This window comes from Antedon mediterranea, chromosome 8 (assembly GCF_964355755.1).
Source record: "Antedon mediterranea chromosome 8, ecAntMedi1.1, whole genome shotgun sequence".
In the NCBI taxonomy this organism is placed as follows: Eukaryota; Metazoa; Echinodermata; class Crinoidea; order Comatulida; family Antedonidae; genus Antedon; species Antedon mediterranea.
In genome coordinates, this window is record NC_092677.1 from 13,515,710 (window position 1) to 13,536,760 (window position 21,051).

Below are 21,051 nucleotides of genomic sequence, written 5' to 3' on the forward strand. Positions count from 1 at the left end.
TCTGAATCAACCCGCGTTCTTACCCAAATTTGTTTCATGTCTTTTGATATTTTGTTTGTTATTTATTTATATTTACGTGTTTTTTTTTTGCTTTTATCGTCAACATAGAAGCTTTCTACAGAAAGAAGTTTCGAATTGACATTTAGGCCTGTACAGAGTTTTAATTATTTCCAATTTGATCAAAGCGGTTAACAGAAAATACATAGCACAACATGGGAAACTCAATTGTCTTCTGACTTTTGACTTTTTTTCATAGTGCAACTTTATCAGGTTAACTGTTTTTTTTATTCGATCTAATTTTTGCCAAGTAAATAACTGTTATGTTATGAGAGAAACAAAATACTAATACAAACAATTTATACAAGTTTATTTTAGAAAATTTACTGTTTTTATTATTTGTTTAATGTCATTTTCGACGTGACCATTAATCCTAATTGATACTCGCAAGACACAACAATTTTATTTTCTTTCTTCATTTCTGATTTTGTTTTGTGCTTTGATTTAAATAATATACTTATCTGAAACGCATTCGTTAAAACAAATATATTTATAATTATCGGTAAATAAATCGCAATCAATTTAGATCATTTGAAATGTTCCTTATAAAACAATCTTCTAGAAAGAGGACACCTATGAGTGATGACGCAAAATATATTAATTCATATTTGATTATCATAATGACACGTATGACGTCACAATTGTTGCGCGGAATAAAGTCTGTGTATAGTATTACACAACCAAAACTTCAGTATACAACAAGCTCCGACAACACGGTGAAGAGACATCATCTCCTTTACTCAGTTTTTCTGTGCTTAGTTTCTTTCAAAAATATTCCGATTGATTTATCAAACATTATTACTAGGCCTATTTATTATATATTTATCATAAAATAACGCATTATGCCTATATTATTTTGTGGTGCAACAATACGATTGCCTAAGTTTCCACGAATAAACAACAAAGGTAAGAATATTAAGCTCTTAGGCCTAGATGATATTTCAAATCGAACAGATGCCTAGGAAATAAACTTTGTAGGCCTAGATCTGAAGAGAAGTCAGAATGTTGATGTAGGCCTGATTATAAATAAAGTATTATTTTAATATTAAAAGAGGAATATAGTTCTAATCAATATTAGGCCTAATAATATTTTGTAATTAAAAAAAAAATAAATATTAAAAGTAGGCCTAACCTACCCAACCCAACTCTAGGCCTAGATTTTATTACAAGTTAGTTTAATAGATGAAATTGTTCATTTCATTTATTAATTACTTATTTAGGTATGATTGAAATATTAAAGACGAAGATAGTTTTTCAATAAATTATTATTATGGAAATACGAAACCTAGATCGGACTCCTAGGAGGGAATTGTTTTGATATGTAACTATAGAGATTTAAATCTGCCTAGTTACTTACCACGCGTACATATTAAAGTAAAGTCTGCGCGCGTACGTACAGTATGTGTATAGTATGCGCACTACTCTCTGGCGGCGCGGAACGACATGTCATGCCAACGTCATGAAATTGTGTAATTCTATTGGTTAAAATAGACGAATCGAAACAACCAATAAACAAACTTGGTTTTTCTTTGGAGATAGTTCTGATTGGCGGAACCGTCTAAAACACATAACTTGTAGCCAATGATGATCGACGTAAAATCATTGGTACAGAGTGTGTATATTTACGTTATTAAATGTAATATATTTGTTTGTATATTTTTAGTTTTACCATTATTGCCAAAGAAAGATGGTAAATATAAATCAGTACAACAGGTATTGGCCACTCGAACAACTGAAGAAAAACGAAAACTGGATGTGAGTATCCGCACATAATTTTATTTTATTTTTAGGCCAGGCATTATTTAGGAAAGATGATGAGAGTGTGTCTAGCTAGTAGCTTTGGGAACGTAACCGGCCCAGGGCGCCGATAGCTGCTAACAAGGTCTGTAGATGGCTAGTTAGGCTAGCCTCAAGGATACACTGTAAGCCTAGTCTATGTTAGGCTAAGAAGGGAATTTTCTATCATTTAAACCGTTAACTCGTTTTGACTAATTATCTTACAGGAGATGCTTGGAGTTCCTCACGGCAACATTGAATCTTTTGCTGGTCTCATCACCTCTGCATCAGGTACCGTAAATCAAAATGTTGGACTAATAATACTAATAACTAGCTAGGCCTAAGCTATAATTTGTTTTGTATTTTTAATGGCCACAGATCCTGATTGATAACTGAACTATGAATACATAACGAATTTCAACAACAGTCTATATTCTATTTGCATTGTTGCTTTATTTTGTTCATTAATAATATTATTATAATTCAGTACCTAACTGCACAACAACCAACAAAAGTGACACGTCAGCAAAACCAAAACGTAAACGCCTTGGTAGTTGTAAAAACGTATTTATTGTAAAAGAAAAGGGTGCCATCATTATCTCTCCGGTTAACTCATCGACCCAGGCAGAAAAATCGGCCGAAAAGGTTCCCACAGGTTTGTATGAATTTTATTTACGTTTTTTAAAACTTTACAATTAAGTTTGAGTTTAGAATATTTTTTAATAAGAAGTCTAACATATGGAATTATAAATGGGAGATAAAGAACATATTTAATAGGAAATTTATTGGTTAAAATAAACGAATTCAAAACATCAATTTGGAGTGCATGCATAAATCTTAAAATGATTGCCCATGGTGACACATTGAATCATCACGAACACTTTGAATAGCGATTAAATCAGCTTTTTGATACCATATAAACCTTGTCTTATATATTACAGTACATAACTGCAAGAAAATCAGCAAGGATGACATGTCAACAAAACCAAAACGTCTTGGTAGTTGTAAAAACGTAGTTATTGTCAGAGAAAAAGGTGCCATCGTTATTTCTCCAGTTAGCTCGGCAATTCATACAGCAGACAAACCAGCCAATGATGATATCAATGAAATTGCAGCAGACACAATCTCTCAAGTAGATGCCCTTACTCCAGTAGTAGAAGTAGAAGAGGCCACCAGAGTTGCAATACTCACTGAAACAGCAGCAGATTTTGACATCCTCACTCCAGAATGCACTGACGTTGATGCAGGTGAATTGGAAACAGAAATTGAACAAATGACATCAAATCTTGTGGAAAACACACTAGCTAAAATTCTGGCAACACCTAATGAGGAAGTAAACATCATTCCTGGTCTGTATGGTAAGATACATTCTTTAACTATTTTTAGGGGTTTTACCTTTTAAACTAGAAATAGTACGTGAACATGTAGGTCTAGTCAAAATGATTCATTAATTTAATGCATCATTAGATAATACATATTATTACCATATATAAATGTTATTATTACTTGTAATTTTTAGGAAATGAAGAGGTGGAAAATGTAGAACCAGAAGTAGTACCATTGGAAACAGAAAGAGAAGCAAAGGAAGCAGGCATAGTAGAAGATGTAGAAAAGGTAGCAGAAACAGAAATGGAGGAAGCAGTAGTAGAATATGTACATAACCTAATAGAAAAGGCAGTAGTACCTGAAACCATGGAGGTATTATACCTCCATGCTGAAACTGTAGACAAATTAAAAGAAAATGAAACAAAAGAGGAGGCAGTAACAGAAGCTGTAAAAGCAGTTGAGGAATCTCATTCATAAACTGGATAGATACGACACAATTAAAAAAAGAAGAAAACAAAAACATTAGTTAATAGAAACAATGGAATCATGTTTACAATGCAGTCTACCTCATTATTTATTGATTAAAAGTATAAATATACTGGATGTATTTCAATTTGGATAATAAAAACAAGCTTATATTTTTAATATCAAAAGTTTAATTTCATTTTTGGTTGTTTTTATTTTTATATGTTATTTTAATTTAATATTATATTTAATATACTAGAAGGTAAATGAAGTAAATTCATTACCTGGCTGATTGAGTAGGCCTACAAAGCAAACAAAGAAGGATCGAGGCACGGCAAGTGCTTTGAACAATGTTTGCAAACTAATATTTAAATTATAGTTAAAAATATGTCAGTAAAACAAGTTTCCGAATTGTGATTCAGACTTTTACCCTACTATTATACCACTAGGCTTTCATGATACAATTTTTAAAAAACTTAAAGACAAAGAAATGAGTTCACAAAAATATTCCAGGGATATAAAATATAATTACCGTATATGACACCAATATTACAACATAGTTTTATTTCAAATATATAGTGTATTTTTCAAACATGTGGTTAAAAAGGGCTTTTGCAAATTTGCACTCGGTGGCTTTCGGGTTATCGGGCGGAATCGCTATCAAGAGATTCCGGAAGCGCAATCTTTGGAGGTAATGGCTGTTGGTTGCCTGGTAGCACTGACGCCTAAAAGGATTATAAAAGTAGAATTTGGTTTTGGTGAGTTTACAGGGTTGGTTTTCAATCTGCGTATCTTCCATTCCATTGATCTGACACCAATATTGGAAACAAACATTTTTTCCTTTGTGACGTACTTGCCGACAGTTTTCAAGTCGTGTACCTCTTGTTGTTTCAGATTTAATTTAAATGTCTTGCCTCTTTACATGCTCACTCTTCCAATATTGGAGACATACCGGTTCCTGGACGAAGTATATATGTCTCAAGAGAGACCTTTGAGCAGCTGATTCTCATCGTTCTCTGAGACATTACCAATCTCATACGCTTTGGACATGTAACAATTTCAACAGTATGGAACTGTTGAAATACAGGACCATTAGGCAACAAAAGAACATCATTATCTCCCTAAGATAGATAGTACTAATATTTACTTTTTCCAGATCTTTTCTTCTGTTTACATAGTCCCGAATTTCATTTCTATCCAAGAATTTTGATAGTTGATCGTCAAGTGTTCTCACAATGAACTCTTAGAAGTTTCCAGTGTTTTTGTAGTTTATGATGCAAGAATATGAAATCCAAAATGTTATAAAACCAATTGTGGAATGGCAAATTCTGGAATTCTGACATTTTACTTCATTATAGCTAACAAACAAAGGAAATATCGTAATCGAAAAGTAAATAATAAAACTTGTTATTTTAAGCCCTACAGCTAAAAATACCGAATGTTACAGTTAATTCTTTGAAATCACAATACTGATTCTGTTATAGCCTGAGTCATTTCTATTGGACACACTTTGATTGACTGGAAATTATGTGGAAAATGATAATGCATATGGGAGCGGCTCAGCGGCTGACCCGGATACAAAACCTATTCAAGCAAAATATTAGAATAAATCTTTGCAAATCAATATACAATATCGTACAATGATGCACCATACGGAGATGAAGTGCAGTCAATGCTATTTTACAGTAGGCCTACGTCTCTTTCCATGAGCTTTTTTTGATGAAGCGCAACAAATAAAAGAATGTTATTAGGAATAATAAAGGAACCCGACTTGACCCCAGTTAGTCTGATGTTCTATCTTATAGCTAACGGGGCTACATGAAAATAGAATGAAAAGATAATTTAAGGATTCCTAAATAAGGACTTAACCATTAAAAGATGCTCAGTCTCTCCAACTGAGCATGGAGTAAAGAACTGAGCTATGAAGCGGACATTTTTTTGTAAGAATCAGGCCTATCAATTGTCATCGTTTGCGAAAAATGTTACAACCAAATAGGTCTACATGGGATCATGGTTGAAATTGATATTGATAGAGAAATACAATTATCAAATAACCAAATAAAAATAGGCCAAAAATATTTTTTTGATTATTTTCGATGACCAAAAAAAACACCAGTGATATTTGATAATCCCCTCGTTTCTAGTGCGTTTGTAAAATCGAAATTAAACGCTCTCTGAAAATCGGAATCTCCCGAACATATGGTGAAATTGTTATTAAAAGTATTTTTAATTTGGCTCATTTCGCGTCACGAGCTGCAGGGCGTCCACGTGTTTTTGTAGATCCTTATCATAATCCACGCGTTAATTGCGATTGCAATGTCATTATTTTATGTCCTTGAATTGGCGGGAATAATTTAAAAAAGGTTTCTTGGTTGGGCTTCAAGCTGGGATCCCGACGTCGTGTAGAATATTCTATGTGCCATGGACTATCATACTGACGTAACCAGATATTGCTCCCCACCCCTTTAAAACACATTGAAAAAAAAGTCCATTGTAATGGTAAATGATAAATAACGTTCCTAGAAAAATAAAGAGCTTCAAATTCTATTTTTAGATATTATTAATGAATAAGGAATGTTGGTAGCTATCCCTTATAGCAAATCCCTTAGCAAAATTGTAAACAAAAGGTAACTTTTTTTAGACGGTCCCTATACCAGGAAGTGTCATGAAGTAACCAGTAGGGTGCTTTGCTTTCAGAAAAAAATATTAATTGGATAGATTGTTGTGGTAAATTTGCACGCTGAAAATGTTCACTTAAGATTTGCTAAAAACGTGCATTTATAATTTTTAAAATGAATGATCGATCGAACTTGGTGTTCTTTAATGAACCATCTTCGTCATTATTTTGCTCAATTTGTAAACATCTTCTTTTTGATCCGGTAATCAGTGTAAAATGTGGGCACACTTTTTGTCGCCTCTGCGTTGAAAGTTTAGCCACATCAGATGGAAGCTGTCCGGTTGATAAAACACCGTTCGTTGCCAAAGATCTGGTTGCAAACAGGTAAGGTTTTGAATGTTGTAACTTGTAAGGCGAAAAAAAAAGATAAGTAAAAGATTGTGATCTAATCTAACAGTAGGTCTAAACTCTAAGAGTAAAGACGTGCATTCTTAAGGAGAGGTTAGTTTCACGATAAATATGTAAACTTTAAATAAAAATTAAACCAGAGGCAAATAAATGAGGCTTACTACTTTATTAGGTTGCTAGTAATAGTAAGTGGTATCTGAGTTGACATTCAGAGTAATTGGTGTTGAGTTGTCCATACAATTGTTGTGACTTTCCAAACATTGGTAACATTTCCCAGGGATTCCATTCTGTCCCTTGTTTCTGGACGTATGCTTCGTCTTGTAGTGTTTTATGATATAAAATGTTAATGGGAAATTTAATTTATAAATACAAACATTTTTTTTTACCAGAAATAAGTTCAAAATCTGTTGAAATATTATTGTTTTTTTTACCTACAAATACCAATCCCATGTAATCTTTCTTCTCAAATTCCTATGGATGGTAGCTTAGCGAGCAGAGGCCTACAGAGATTTTTTGTAAACACGGACAAGGATATCCAAATTTGACTTCCTCACTTTAATCATTGCAAAGTCATTCCTAATATTATGATATACCTTCACCAGAATTATATAGGTTGGTGACCCCTCCCTGTAATACTTCACTTCCAATACCCCTCATTGGAGAACATTTTTCAAAATTCAAATAATACATTGTTTTGGGTTTATCTATGTTTTGTTGCTTTATTTACAATTAAAAATTAGCATCAAAACAGTTTTTTCCCCTTTTAACACATGTACATCTTCTGGGGAATATCCCATTTGTTGGGAAATTCCTGGCGTCACCACTGCTTGGTGTGATTCGAGATTGGGAATGGAATCTGGTTATGTTGTACAGTAGAGTTGGTTTAGAAAAACTTGAATTATTTTAATAATTCAAGTTATAACACTGACTATTATTTTTATAAAATGTTAATTATTTGCTTAATTTCCACTGTAGAGCAATTGCCTCTCAGCTTGAGGATTTACTAGTTTACTGTCAGTACAGCGTTAAAGGTCAAGGGTTACAAGGAACACATTTTACCAGTGAAGATGAATGTGACGTCAAGCTACCCCTTACCAAGATCAAAGAACATGAACAAAGTTGCCAGTTTGCTGTAATTATTTGCCCAAATAATGCCAAAAAATGTGGAAGTATCCGCAAGAGAGATCTAGAGTCACATCTTCAATCTTGTAGTGTAACAGTGGCTTGTATGTATAAACACAATGGTAAATATTAAATAATGTTGTCATTTTGTTGGGAGGGGGATGGTGTGTTCAAAATTGAGAAGTCTCAAGCCAGCAGCAACCTCCAAGTCCAACACCAGAAGGATTTCATAAGGGTAGTAGCAGTACAGTAGATCTATTTACCATACTTTCACTGCTATTGAAAAAGGCACTTCTTCAGGAAAAAGGGGTTTGTTTGAACCTTTAAACCCCCTGGCTACTGGCTTGGCCTCAAACTTGCCATGTTGTGTTATTATAATAAGTAAATACTTTGCAAAATATATTTTTGCTATTGACTGTGTAAGTATTGTACTTGCTTTGTTTGTTTGTTTGTTTGCACGATAGCCTGTTCCACAATTTGTAAGGAATCTTTGACTTGAATGTTTATGTGTTTTAACACATAAACTGGATACCTATTAAAATAGGTATATATCCAGTACTCAGAACATGTCTATTGATTTTCAGAAAAATTGATACAGTATTAGTGATGTCACGCTAGCGTACGTCCACAATTTTTAAAGAATTGTGTCTTGAATGTTTATGTGTTATTAGGTATATACTTACTGAACATGCCTATTGATATTCAGGGAAATTGATATATTGGTGATGTCACAGAAACTTATATTAAATCTGAGTTACCGGTATCTTCAATATGATTCGAAAAAAATATTAAATAGCACACCCTCTGTATTATTTTAGCATGGGCTGAAATATCAAGTATATGAGTCCTCTCTCCCCGAAATAGTTTTTCCTGATATATTTTGCTGAATACTTCACTTAGTTTTCTGAGTGCTTTCATTAATATTTTGCATAATTATCTAATAGGGTGCAAATTTTCTGATTGTCAAGACAAGGTAGCCTTGCATCAATCAACATGTCTGTATGTTAACAAATTAGAAATAAATGGCAATCATGGAGAAGAAATTACAGAGAAGTCAGTAATATTGGAGGTAAGCAAAAATAATATCATATTCATCGGTATGATACCGTAAAACCCCAAAAAAAGCACATTGGTTTCTTCTTCTTTTAGTACCCTTGTGGGTGGGCTTCATTTCAAGATGGGCTTCTTTTCGAGATGGGCTTTTTTCAAGATTACTTTTGCAAACTAAAAAGGGGGCTTCTTTTAGAAATGAATGCTATAAATTTTGTGAATGACAATAATAGGATTTTTTACCTGTCAATTTTACATATTTGTGATCAAAAAGCCAATTAAGCTGTAAAATGAATCATATGTATGATATATACCGTAAACTGAATCTTAAATTATATCTGCATCACAAGTTATCTGGCATTAAATCACCTTGTTACTTTTATATTCAAATAGTCTATCTCAATAAAGCCCATACTATCTTGAAACTTTTCGAGGTGAATTGTGAAGACAAAGAGTTGAAGTGATTTGGGTTACATTTTTGGTTATTTAACATTAAATGCACAATCACTTTGACAATGATTATAGTATTATGTATGATCATCAGGAAAAATTGAGTGTTAATATTAAATTCTATATTTTATGATATTGTATGTCCTAGGATATCACTAAACACCTTTATTACAAACATCAAAACAATATGCAGCTAATATTACCTATAATGAGAAAAACAGCAGTAAAAATATTTTAAAAAGTTATGATATTTTAAGGAAACAAATTTCTAAGTTTCACAGCCAAGTGGATGTAATTGGTGTGTGTTCCAGTGAGATAAAAGAGGACTAATTACCTATGAAAAATGTGAGAATTATGATGATAATAATAATAATAATAATAATAATAATAATAATAATAATAATAATAATATCAAGTTATGTTAATTTGCCTTTTTTTTAATCATAACTATATTCAAGATTGAAGCTTTAAAGGAAGAAAACATTGGATTAAAGGAACATGTTCAAATGTTAACAGAAGACATGACCAATCTTAAGAATTCCCATGATTCATTGCAAGCACAGGTTGAGAAATATGCATTGTAAGTACATGGGGCCAGACTACAATTTAATGTAGTTTTTTTTATATACAATAAATATTGTAAAGCCTAAAATTAGTGTACTCTACCAAATTGTTGTTTGTTTCTACATTTGTCTTGATCGTTGTTGTCGCGAAAATAAAGATTTTATTTATTCTTTTATATTAGAATGCTAACAAATATGAAGTCCAAGTTGGATGAACTGCAGACCAAGCCAATTGACCAACAGAGTGGACAAGCACTTGCTGGCTCAAAATCTAAACTCACCAACAGTAATAGCTTTTCAGGTACAGTACAATAGTTGAATCTATTTTTAACAAAATTGTTTTTTAACTTTCCCAAAACTAAATTTTTCTGACCGTAATAATTTGTACGGGAAAATATGAAATAACAGAAATGCAATTTGTTATTGAAAATAAATGTGGAGTCCTTTTTAAAGAGTTTTATAATCTCGGATGACATAATGCTGATGGCGTCCTCTAGATTACAAAAAAGCTAGAAAAATTCTGATTTATACAAAATAAATTATTAAAAATTATATTTATTCGTCAACAACTTTTTTATTTGAATCAAAAGATGTTTTATATCTCTGGCTACAAAATTACAATTGTAGGTAAGTTTCAATTTGTTTTCATTGAACCACAGCCAATAAAAAGTATGTTTTTCAAAAATTATATTTTCCATTTGTCTCCAGGAAACAGGCTCACAACAAAACCACAAGAAACAACAACAACTATTGTGTGTATGGTTCAGTCCAAATTTTACATTTTTTTGTAAAATGCTTTACTATCGCTATTAAATATAATAATATATATAAAAAATATATGAATATGCAACGTTAACTAATCCAGCTAATATTTTATCTTTTGGTACTAGGATAAGTACCTCTTTCCTAATTTTTGGATTCATTAAATATTTGGGCCTTCATATTCGTTTGATTCCATTTTGGTTAATCTTTCTAAATTTTATCTTTAAAAAATCTTGATTGGGTTGAACCAATAGTGTGCACTCCCTAATAAGTTCTGCATGCGCTGCCAAATCAAATCGAACATCAATGCTTTGTTTTCATGAGGCTACGTGCATATTGATTGCCGCATAGCCTCTTGAAGCGTCATGAAAACGAAAGACCAAACAGTGAAAGATGTCTTCGTTTGTGACCTTCCTAATTAAAAAAAAGTAGTTTATTATTATTAGCAATCATTATTACATATTATGTGTATTTTATTTCAATATTAAATTTATTTAATTTTGCATGTTTTTTTAATGCATTTTTGTTTCCAATAATTATGCAAATAAAGTAGTAAGAAATTTAGAAATTCAGATTTATATTTTTGATCCAAGTGTAAAAATATATACAATTTTGTTCAAAGTTTTATTGTAGACTGATCTAATTTTTTAGCTATGAAAAGATTTTTTAAAGAAAGTTAAATACTTATAACTTAAATAAAGTTTGAGAAGATGTTCTGAAAATAAACATTAATACATACTTTGGTCTGATTGAAAGTTTTTTAAAGCTCAGTCTACACTATCAAAGTTAATTGATGTACCCATATATGGACATCACTACCATAATAGGCATATCACTTTTTTTTGTCAAACTAGTTCTGGTCTCCATGGTTTCCGCTAACTTTATTTTTAAAAAGCATTTAAGTAATGGTTTCTATTAAATTATTACTTGCTTACAATTCAAATGAAAAAAAATAACATTATGTAAAATATTTCCTAACAATTCTTTTATAAAACCATAATAACTTTTTCTCATTCTCCTGAAGATGGTTGTATCAACCAAAACATTGAGACATTCTCAATTATGCTTTCTTTTGGAAACTTGTGGTTTAACGCAAAGCTAAATTTGTTTCTGTTAAAACCAATATTACATTGCTTACAGTTAAAATAAAAAAAGAACATTATGTAAAAATATGTACTAAAAATTTTTTTCTCAAGATGATGGTTGTAGCATAACAGCCAAAACGTTGAGAAATTCTCTACCATTCTTATTTCTTTTGGAAACTCATGGTGTACCGCAAACTAAACTAAATTTGTTTCTGTTAAACTAATATTACAGTTAAAATAAAAAAAGAGCATTATGTAAAAATATGTAGCATAACAGCCAAAACATTGAGGCATTTGCAACCATACTTTGTTTTCTTGAAAAATTTCATCTGATTTCAAAATAATATTGTTGTTGTTTAACTCTCAATAAACCAATAATACTGAAAGTACTCACTTCCTACGTTTCTGCTAATCACTGAGCCATGACGAATGACAGAAGAAAGATCACAGAGTCATTTGCATGACCAAGGATACTGAAAATAGCCAAAACGTAGCAAGTGAGTACTTGACAATTGGTTTACCGAAAGTTACATTTTTCATACATACTTTATTTTTTTTTAAAGCATGGTGTACCGCAAACAACCTAACCTTTTCTTTTATCTCAACTAACAGGCAGTCATAAAAGGAAGCCTTCCTTCAATAGTAGTGATTTCACAATATCGTACAATGAACAGTGGTTGTTACCATTTGAGTTTAAATGTATTGGAACACTAAGAGGTCATAATGGAGCAATCTGCTGCCTCACAACGAAAGGTCACAAGTTATATAGTAGTGGTGCTGATAAGGTTATTAAAGTGTGGGACATAGAAACACTGAGTAAAGGCTGGATGCAAATGTTTAAAGGTCATACAGAAACAGTAAGTTTAAAGGTCATATAGTAACCCCTCCTTCATGACACCCCTATTCAGGAGACACTATAGAACCCCTTTCACACCAAAACTCCGGAGTGTCTCCGGAGACACCCCGGGGTTTATGACCATTCAAAACGTCGAGAAACTCCGGAGATACCCCTTTCACACCAACCTAGCAACTCCGGGGTTTATAAAATAAAATTGTAAATGTCGCCCTCTATTTTGTTTGTTTACATAGCGACGATCATTAGAATCATTTTAATTAATAATATGTTTAATTTAATAATTACTTTCAAAAGTCTCAGAAGTAATATAATGTTTTATTGATACTACTTATTATTTTTGAACCCGCTATATATGTTGTACAAATATTTAAAGTATTTTGAAATAAAACTAAAGCAATGAGTGATCGTGTGAGGATGACCTTTTGACCCGAAACACTCCGGAGTTTGATGTTGGTACCTTTCACACCAAAACACCGGGGTGTCCCCGCAGTTCGCTCTCCGGAGAATGTTCAGCTGTTCAACCCCGCAGTTTTAAACTCCGGAGTTGCTTGATTTTACCTTTCACACCAAACAGCGGGACGTCAACTCCGGGGTGTCTCCGGAGTGTCTCCGGAGTTTTGCTTTTGGTGTGAAAGGGGTATAAGTAGACATTTTCTTATGAAATAAACAAGGGCAAATATGGTTTTAACACTGGCCACTATTCAGAGGATACCCTATTAAGAGACAGTTTGTTGTATCCTAGTCCTAAATTATTTCATACAGTTCAATAATAATATAGAAATATTCCTAAAGCTCTGTTTACACTATAAAACTTTATGTGACAACAAAAATCATTCATAATTATTGCTGTAAAGCTCTGTCTACACTATCAAACTAGTTTGACAAAAAAAGTGTGGTGATGGACATGATGATGTCATATCACTACCATATTTGTGCACATCACCCTTTTTTGATAGTGTAGACAGCAATGATTGTATAACCTGTAGCCTCAGGTATGTCTGGTTGGAGAATGTGTGATCTACATTACACAAAAAGCTTATTTCATTTTTATTCTAAAATGCAATGCAACAGCAATCTTTGTTTCTGTACTCTTTTTTTTTCAATTTTCAAACTTAGATAAATAAATGTACTACAAAAAGTTTTCAATGTTTACCAAGTAAAACAGTTTATAGAAATTTGAACCATTTCATTTTTGTTATAGGTACGAGCTTTAATTGATGGAGGAAAGTATTTGTTTAGTGCAGGAGCTGACCGTTCCATTCGTTCTTGGAAATATGATGAGACCAACGCGGAATACAAGTGTTATAAGGTAGGCATACGTTAATTCTTTTTTGCTTACATTAATCTCTGTCTACACTATAAAACTTGATGTGACAAAAAATGTGATATGCCCATACATATATGGACACGATGATGTCATATCACTACCATATTTGAACATATCACTACTATATTTGGGCACATCACATTTTTTTGTCACATAAAGTTTGATAGTGTAGACTGAGCTTTAGATTACAAACGTTTTATTATAATTAATTAACCGTGTGATTAGTAAATTATTTAATTTAATTCTTCTTTTACCATAGAATGCTCATGATGAGACAATCCTGGCGCTCGTAAGAGCGGGAAAATATATCTTTTCATCATCACAATCTGAAATTAAGGTAACCAAAATTACAACCCATTATTAATGATATAACTTGTAATTGTCTCAATTTATTGTTTTTTCAAATACATACTACTTTTTACGTAATTTTTTACACTATTTTGCTACCTCGGTGTGCAATGTTGCCATTGTATAGCTATAAACCATATACATTGTTAATGTAACATTTTACTATCTACTTTTACTAAATATTTTATGTAGGGGTTGAGAAAATAAATTTCATGGAATTGACTAAAGCTCTGTCTTAATTATCAAACTACCAAATATGGTAGTGATATGACATCATCACGTCCATATATGGGCACATTACATTTTTTAGACAGAGCTTTATATTTCTATTTTGTTTACCTTGAATGTTACTCTTCTCTTTTTAAGGTCTGGGATTCTGAGACTTTAGATCTAATAAAGACAATAGGTGGACTGAGAAGAGCATGGGCATTGACCCTTGACCCAAAGAAGGTATGAACAAGAATTAGATTATTGATAAAAATAGATTCTTGTAATTTTATTGGAGGATTGTAGATAAGTTGGTGAGAAATGAGAAATCTAAAGTTTTGTTTTAAATACAAAAACATTGAAAAGGTTTTTCTAAATCTGTAATTATTCTGAATGTTGTTTTTATATTTACAATACTTTTTCAATATGGATGTGTTTGTGTTTACAGGAAAATCTGTACAGCGGGGCCGAGAACTGCATCAGTATATGGGATGCCACAGGGCGCTTTAACCTTATTAAAAAGATAGATCATGAGTATGGCTTGGTGTACTGTCTTAAAGTCACTGATAAATACTTGATAATGGGTAAGTATCAGTAGTAAATGTGGTACAAACCTGTCCCTTGCAGCATAACTGGGCTAAATTGGATGTCACATACAATGACTATCATAATATCATATTGATGATGTTGCAAAAGCTTATCTGAAGTTAGGTATGTATGTATGTATCGTCATAGGCTGAAATAACATGCTCTCTTTCCATAAAGCTATTTTAAAATCGTGCCTAGATTTGGTCTGGCACCCTGACAAAAATATAGCGTGCCTTCACATACAGAACAAATTCAGTTATCTGTCATTCATGCTCACTGTATCAGTAGTAATGTGGTACAAACTTGTCCCTTGCAGCCTAACTGGGCTAAATTGGATGTCACATACAATGACTATCATAATATCATATTGATGATGCCGCAAAAGCTTATCTCAAGTTATGATATGTGATGCATTGTATAGGCTGAAATAACATGCTCTCTGTCTATAAAGCTATTTTTAAGTCGTGCCCGTATTCGGTCTGGCACAAGCGTTTAGCGTAATTTCACATACAGAACAAATTCAGTTATCTGTTGTCAAGGTCAAGGTCATTCATGCTCACTGTTGATTGGTCGCTATGAATTCAGAGTCCGAATCAGTTACGGATTCCAATCATATTTGGTGTGAACAATCCTATGCTTTAGCACTGAACCCACTTTCCACGATATTTTTCTCAGGGCCTGACCGAATATGGGCGCAATGTGAAAGCGGCTTTATTGGATTGAAATTACAAAATCTAATTGTAAATTGCTAGTTTGCTAGTGTGAATTTAAAGACCTGCATTTGGGTTAAATTTTACAGGAACTCACAACAGGAATATTCAAATATTTGACATCAATACATATGAGCATGTTCGAGCTCTACGAGGCCATATTGGAATGATCACCGCCTTTGCTTTGTCTCCCAGAAACCGATTTCTTCTATCTAGTTCATATGATGGAACTGTCAAGGTGTGATATCAGTTTTTTCAATTCAATTCAATTCAATTTCCACAATACACAATAACATACAGAATAATAAATATAATGAAGTAATCATGTGGGGAGGGTGTCATATAAGTCAGAAAGACTTTAAGTTTGACCCACACCAAGATATAGAATTAAATACGAATACGAAAGAGGAAAAAAAATACATAAACTAATAAATAAAACAAAACAAAGCTACAATTTCTATTTAAACCAATTTATCCAATCTTAACTGGTCTTATGAAATACATATATATTTAACGTTCATCATATATCTTGAAAGTAAATACCTGTAGTTCTTATATTAATTTAAATTTAGAAGTTGTAGATGCAGTTTTAATATCTACATGGATTGAATTCCATAATTTTTCTCCCTCAAATTTATTAAATGACTATGTACATTTCAAAATTGGACACCCTCAATAATACTTACTAACTATTACAGTCAACTTTCTTCCAATGGGCTGGCCTAATATAGTTCAGTACATGTCTGGTTGTCTGGAAAATCTGGTATTCTGAATGTGCTTCTAATGTTATAAAAATGAACCTTTTGGACCTCAAGAAATGTCTGGTTTTCATAGAGTATGGTATTTAGAGAGTTGACTTTATTAAATATATTGATTGTGTAGGTTTGGAACCTGGAGAATTTTTTGAAATTGCAAAGTCTTAGTCGGCACGAGGGAAGTATTAATGCACTGACTCTTCACAATGGTCTGCTGTTCACTGGCTCTGAGGACAAAGAGATTAAGGTATGTCAGAATGTTAATGTACTCTGCTTATGTTTTGTATATGATTGATTGAAGTTGATTGAAAAATTTATTTATACTGGGTAACCTCTTCAGTCAATGACTGGTCTCCCAGAGGGCCCAGTTGGTGATCAGTGGCTGTGATGTACTAATACACCGGGGTAACCCCCTACTCGTCTCGAAAGATGTACTAGGTTCTTTAAAGTGCACACGAGCTAGATGTGTACACTGGACCTACGGTTTATAGTCATTATCCGAGAAGACTCGTTCTACCACCAGAACCATGGAGTGAGTGAGCCTCGAACCCCTGCCGATGTTATGGCTAGGTAATTACGGTTCCACTGTCTTAACCGCTCGGCCACTCACTCACTACTGAGTGGCCATGGCCATCAATAGGTAACCATTATCATACCAGCGATGAGGCCCTCCTCCATGGATCTCCTCCGTGGAAGTTCATAACTGTACATAGGTCTGGTCAGATGTTGGCCCTACTCTGACGTAATTTTGTACTTTATACTAAAGAACACGCACCCACGACCTCCAGATCGCTAGCCTGGCATTCATACCTGTAAACCACCAAGCTTGCGCTGATGGCTAGGGGTTAGATTTGAGCCAAAATAAGCAGCGGGAACTGCACCAAAAGGATAACTGTATTTAACTAGTGTGTAGTAACTCTGCATTAGGGAGTGTAGTAATTGGTCAGATATTTGCCCTACTCTGTGACGTACATACATAGGTCAATATTGGTGGCATCCCATCTTGAGCTAAGTAGTTAAGGCAGGCACCACCACCAAATTTTGCACAGGTTCCAGGCTCTTCTTAACCATGTTCTGTCTCCTGTTCAAGTCTAATTAGATAAAGACCCATCTGAACGCGAGTTTGGTGGCAGCTGTAATAATCAACAATAAGTAGTTAACTTGTGGAAGCAAAGTCAGGTCTCGGGTCCATTCTAGAGTCGCCACAGATTGACTTCTTCATCAGTACTTCTATGAATGGTGGGAACATGAACGCTAGTTGATCATACCCAGTACTGTTTTGATCGTACATAATAGAGAGGTTTCGCAATCTTACGAATACGATAACGAAAACGGATACGTCACGCACACGTATTCATTTTCGTAAGCCATAAAAAAATCTGTTTCGCATGGCAACGAAATATTGAGGCGCGTCCAAAATATGACTGCGGTAAATTTGAGCGAAGCGCAGGTACGTGTTGCTTGGTGCTTGGCTGCCTAGGCCTAGCGTAACATCAAAACGAGTGAGGACTTTAAAAACTGCTATTTATCAAAATTGACTAGGCATTTTAGTAAATTACTTTAGTAAATTACTTTCAATAAATCTATAATTATATTATAATCATGAATCATTCCTGATTCAAATGCAAAATGTGCAAAATAGATCAAAAACTATACTCGTTTTGTAGTTACGAATATGACTGGTGATATTCGTCAACACGAATACGCTTTACGAATATGAAATGGGATCAGCTCAAAAGTTTCACAAATGTGTGACGTATCCGTTTTCGTTATCGTATTCGTAAGGTTGCGAAACCTCCATATTAATCAGGAAAACACCTCACAATGTAATAATTTGTTTCCTTTCTAGATTTTCAAATTCTTCAAGATGTTAACACACAGTAGTTTTGGCATTCGAATTGAGCCTGGAAAAGATACATAGAAACAAAAAAGTGGAAAAACAGGGTAATCATGTTAAAATAGAGTGTACTGTAACAGTAAGACATTCATAGGCTTTATACAATTACATATTCAGCATTTTAATCTATTACATTTAATTGTAATCACATTATTAAGAATTCCGCCCATTTTGTTGTTTAATTTCATTAGATTTATTAATGCTTATATTTTTTTGGTATAATGCACATAGTGATATATTTCACTTGCGCGTGACAAATGCAATAGTGCGTCACATGTCATGCCACATGACAGTAAATAGAGCCCAAAGAATTCAAATATTAGAAACTTCTTTTTCCATAGACTAGTCTAGGGCATTACAGTTTAGAAAATTGCATTGTTTTCTTATTAAAGTATTTTTATATTTCTATGGTAATGCACATAGTGATACACATGTCACACACATTCTGTATTGTGACATGTCACATGTATACATAGTGACATGTCACATGTATACATAGTGACATGTCACTGACTTGTATCACATGACCGTAAATCGGGGCCAGAGAGAAAGTGTCTTATAAAAAACAGGGTTTTTTTTTAATGATTTATTTGCACATTGTGATACATGTCACATATTGCAGTGAGTCATGTCATGTGACCATAAATAAAGTTCAGAGTTCACATTTAAAAGAAAAAAAAGGATTATTTTCCTGTGATTTATTTCATTTCTACGCAAATGATACATGTTGCTTACGGTAAATGAAGCAGTCAGCCAATCTGTGTTATACTTGGCTATGCTGATTTCCGAGGCAATTTGCTATTTTTTCCAATGAGAAACTGATTACATTGAACTTTACTTAAGCTCTGTTTACACTATCAAACTAGTTTGAAAAAAAAAAGTGACAATATAGTAGTGATATACCCAAATATGGTAGTGATATGACATCATCATGTCCATATATGGGCACATTTTTGTCACAAAGTTTGATAGTGTAGACAGAGCTTACCTTACTTAGTCTTCCACACCAGTGTCTCCATGTTCTAGCTTTAATATTGATGAAATGTCGTATATTGTTGTATTGAGATGATGTCATTTCCTTATATTGTTAATGGTGTTACTCTATGCCCCACTTTGTTAACTTACCTTATATTGTTAATGGTGTTACTCTATGTCCCACTTTGTTAACTTATAACCTTTGACCCAGTTGTTCTATCCTTTGACCCAGTTGTTCTATCCTATCCTGTTTAAATATAAATAAATAAGTATTAAGTATGTTTTAAGGCCAATTTACACAGACAAGTGGACGGGCGGTTACCGCTCAGGACAGATACAGATTCTACGTAGGACAAGCTGCGCAAGTTTTCTGCTTACCGTTGCCTCCTAATTAACATTGCATAGTATTTAAGTTAGATATAAACCATTGTGTTTAGACCACTCTAGGATTTTATATTTAAATTATTTTTTATATTTAAGTGTGTAGATATGTTTGCAATATATAACAATGCATTGTATATTTAGTTGTTTTATATACTATTTTTCCATCCAAATTGTTGTTAGTTTTATATAATTAATTTGTGCTAATTGAAAGACAATTAGTTACAGGTTGGTTAATGTACTGAAATTGTTGCCAGTGCCAGCAATTAAGCGTGGTTCCCACTAGCGATCCACAATAATGCTGCAACGTATTGACGAAAAGTGCTCTATTGCGTATTCACAAGTGGGGGAAAACACAATTATTGAAAGGGCATTTTCTGCTGCGTAGGTTGCGTTACGTAGCATCGCTATATTTAGTAGCCTTAGGCTCTGTCTACACTATCAAACTAGTTTGACAAAAAAAGTGTGATTTGCTCAAATATGGTAGTGATATGACATCATGTCACTTCACATTTTTTTGTCACATAAAGTTTGAAAGTGTAGACAGAGCTTTAGAGTTTTGCAGACAATCTATACTTATTAACCAATAGCATGGAGATTGTATGTTGTCATCAAGTTTTGTATATTTGAGATCAATGAAGCATAATGATAATTTGCTCACATGCCATCTACACAGTTCTCAATTTGCTATCATTAATTTCAGTAAAATGTCAGTATTAAAATATTCTGATACTCATAAACGTAGAGCATGTTAAGAATGACCTTTAGACTTAACAGCTAGCTGCTTACTTGAATCTAAATGCTCTGTAAGAAACTTCGAAATGTGTGTTTATCATTATGTATTCAAAATAATTATACAATATTCACATGCACACGAATATTGAATGCAATTTTACCACAATAGGTATGTATTATAAAATGTACTTAAACTTATTACTTTAATCACAAATACTTTATACCCACCTATAACTAAATGTCCTAATTAAAGACAACTTTTGGGACAGAGGTCTCAAACATGTTTAGAGGAAAAACTAATAATTTATTGGTAGTTTATTCTCTAATTTTGATATCTATATCTAATGTTATTAAGGTTACTAATTACAGGGACATTTAGTCGAGGAAGGCCTGTGTTTATTTTTGTGCTATTTTTAAATTGCTTTTTTTTAATTTGATCTTCTAATGATCTTTTTTTACACTAGCTGATTTTTGTAAGCTTTGTATTCGACTTTGTACTGAAATTTAATTAGTATATTATTTTCCATGTTTTATATTAATTTAATTAATGGTTTAATTAAAAGTATAAGTGTTTATTTATTTTGTATTTGT

At 32.9% G+C, this 21,051-nt stretch overlaps 2 protein-coding genes and 1 non-coding gene across 5 annotated transcripts; all 3 read left to right on the forward strand.

Moving 5' to 3' along the window:
* The first annotated feature begins 710 nt into the window (after window positions 1-710).
* LOC140057220 (uncharacterized) lies at window positions 711-3,807 on the forward strand. Of its 2 annotated transcripts, XM_072102783.1 has the most exons (6): window positions 711-963; window positions 1,721-1,812; window positions 2,061-2,124; window positions 2,321-2,488; window positions 2,775-3,191; window positions 3,353-3,807. In XM_072102783.1, exons 1-6 carry the CDS (start codon window positions 900-902, stop codon window positions 3,634-3,636), a joined length of 1,089 nt encoding a protein of 362 aa, XP_071958884.1. In that variant the 5' UTR covers window positions 711-899; the 3' UTR covers window positions 3,637-3,807. The 2 variants fall into 2 exon arrangements, with proteins under 2 accessions (XP_071958884.1, XP_071958883.1); XM_072102782.1 differs by lacking the exon at window positions 711-963 and having other exon boundaries at window positions 1,637-1,812.
* A 418-nt stretch (window positions 3,808-4,225) lies between these two features.
* On the forward strand, window positions 4,226-4,353 carry LOC140057868 (U11 spliceosomal RNA). Its single transcript, XR_011846987.1, has one exon. It is a non-coding gene; the product is annotated as a U11 spliceosomal RNA (small nuclear RNA).
* Window positions 4,354-6,310: 1,957 nt separating this feature from the next.
* Window positions 6,311-21,035, forward strand: LOC140056742 (uncharacterized). Of its 2 annotated transcripts, XM_072102216.1 has the most exons (14): window positions 6,311-6,625; window positions 7,625-7,893; window positions 8,716-8,840; window positions 9,730-9,851; window positions 10,017-10,135; window positions 10,543-10,590; window positions 12,294-12,538; window positions 13,739-13,846; window positions 14,124-14,201; window positions 14,579-14,662; window positions 14,868-15,003; window positions 15,807-15,955; window positions 16,600-16,719; window positions 18,322-21,035. In XM_072102216.1, the coding sequence occupies exons 1-14, from the start codon at window positions 6,417-6,419 to the stop codon at window positions 18,391-18,393; spliced, it is 1,884 nt and encodes a 627-aa protein (XP_071958317.1). In that variant the 5' UTR covers window positions 6,311-6,416; the 3' UTR covers window positions 18,394-21,035. The 2 variants fall into 2 exon arrangements, with proteins under 2 accessions (XP_071958317.1, XP_071958318.1); XM_072102217.1 differs by lacking the exon at window positions 10,543-10,590.
* Window positions 21,036-21,051: the final 16 nt, after the last annotated feature.

Bases quoted from the DNA above. Each gene is read 5' to 3' on its own strand.
- LOC140057220 (XM_072102782.1), top strand. From the start codon at position 1,639: ATGATGATCGACGTAAAATCATTGGTACAGAGTGTGTATATTTACGTT. The intron at 1,813-2,060 runs GTGAGTATCCGC...ATTATCTTACAG, and splicing joins AAGAAAAACGAAAACTGGAT to GAGATGCTTGGAGTTCCTCA. The intron at 2,125-2,320 runs GTACCGTAAATC...ATTATAATTCAG, and splicing joins TCTCATCACCTCTGCATCAG to TACCTAACTGCACAACAACC.
- LOC140056742 (XM_072102216.1), top strand. From the start codon at position 6,417: ATGAATGATCGATCGAACTTGGTGTTCTTTAATGAACCATCTTCGTCA. The intron at 6,626-7,624 runs GTAAGGTTTTGA...TTTCCACTGTAG, and splicing joins AAAGATCTGGTTGCAAACAG to AGCAATTGCCTCTCAGCTTG. The intron at 10,136-10,542 runs GTACAGTACAAT...ATTTGTCTCCAG, and splicing joins CAACAGTAATAGCTTTTCAG to GAAACAGGCTCACAACAAAA.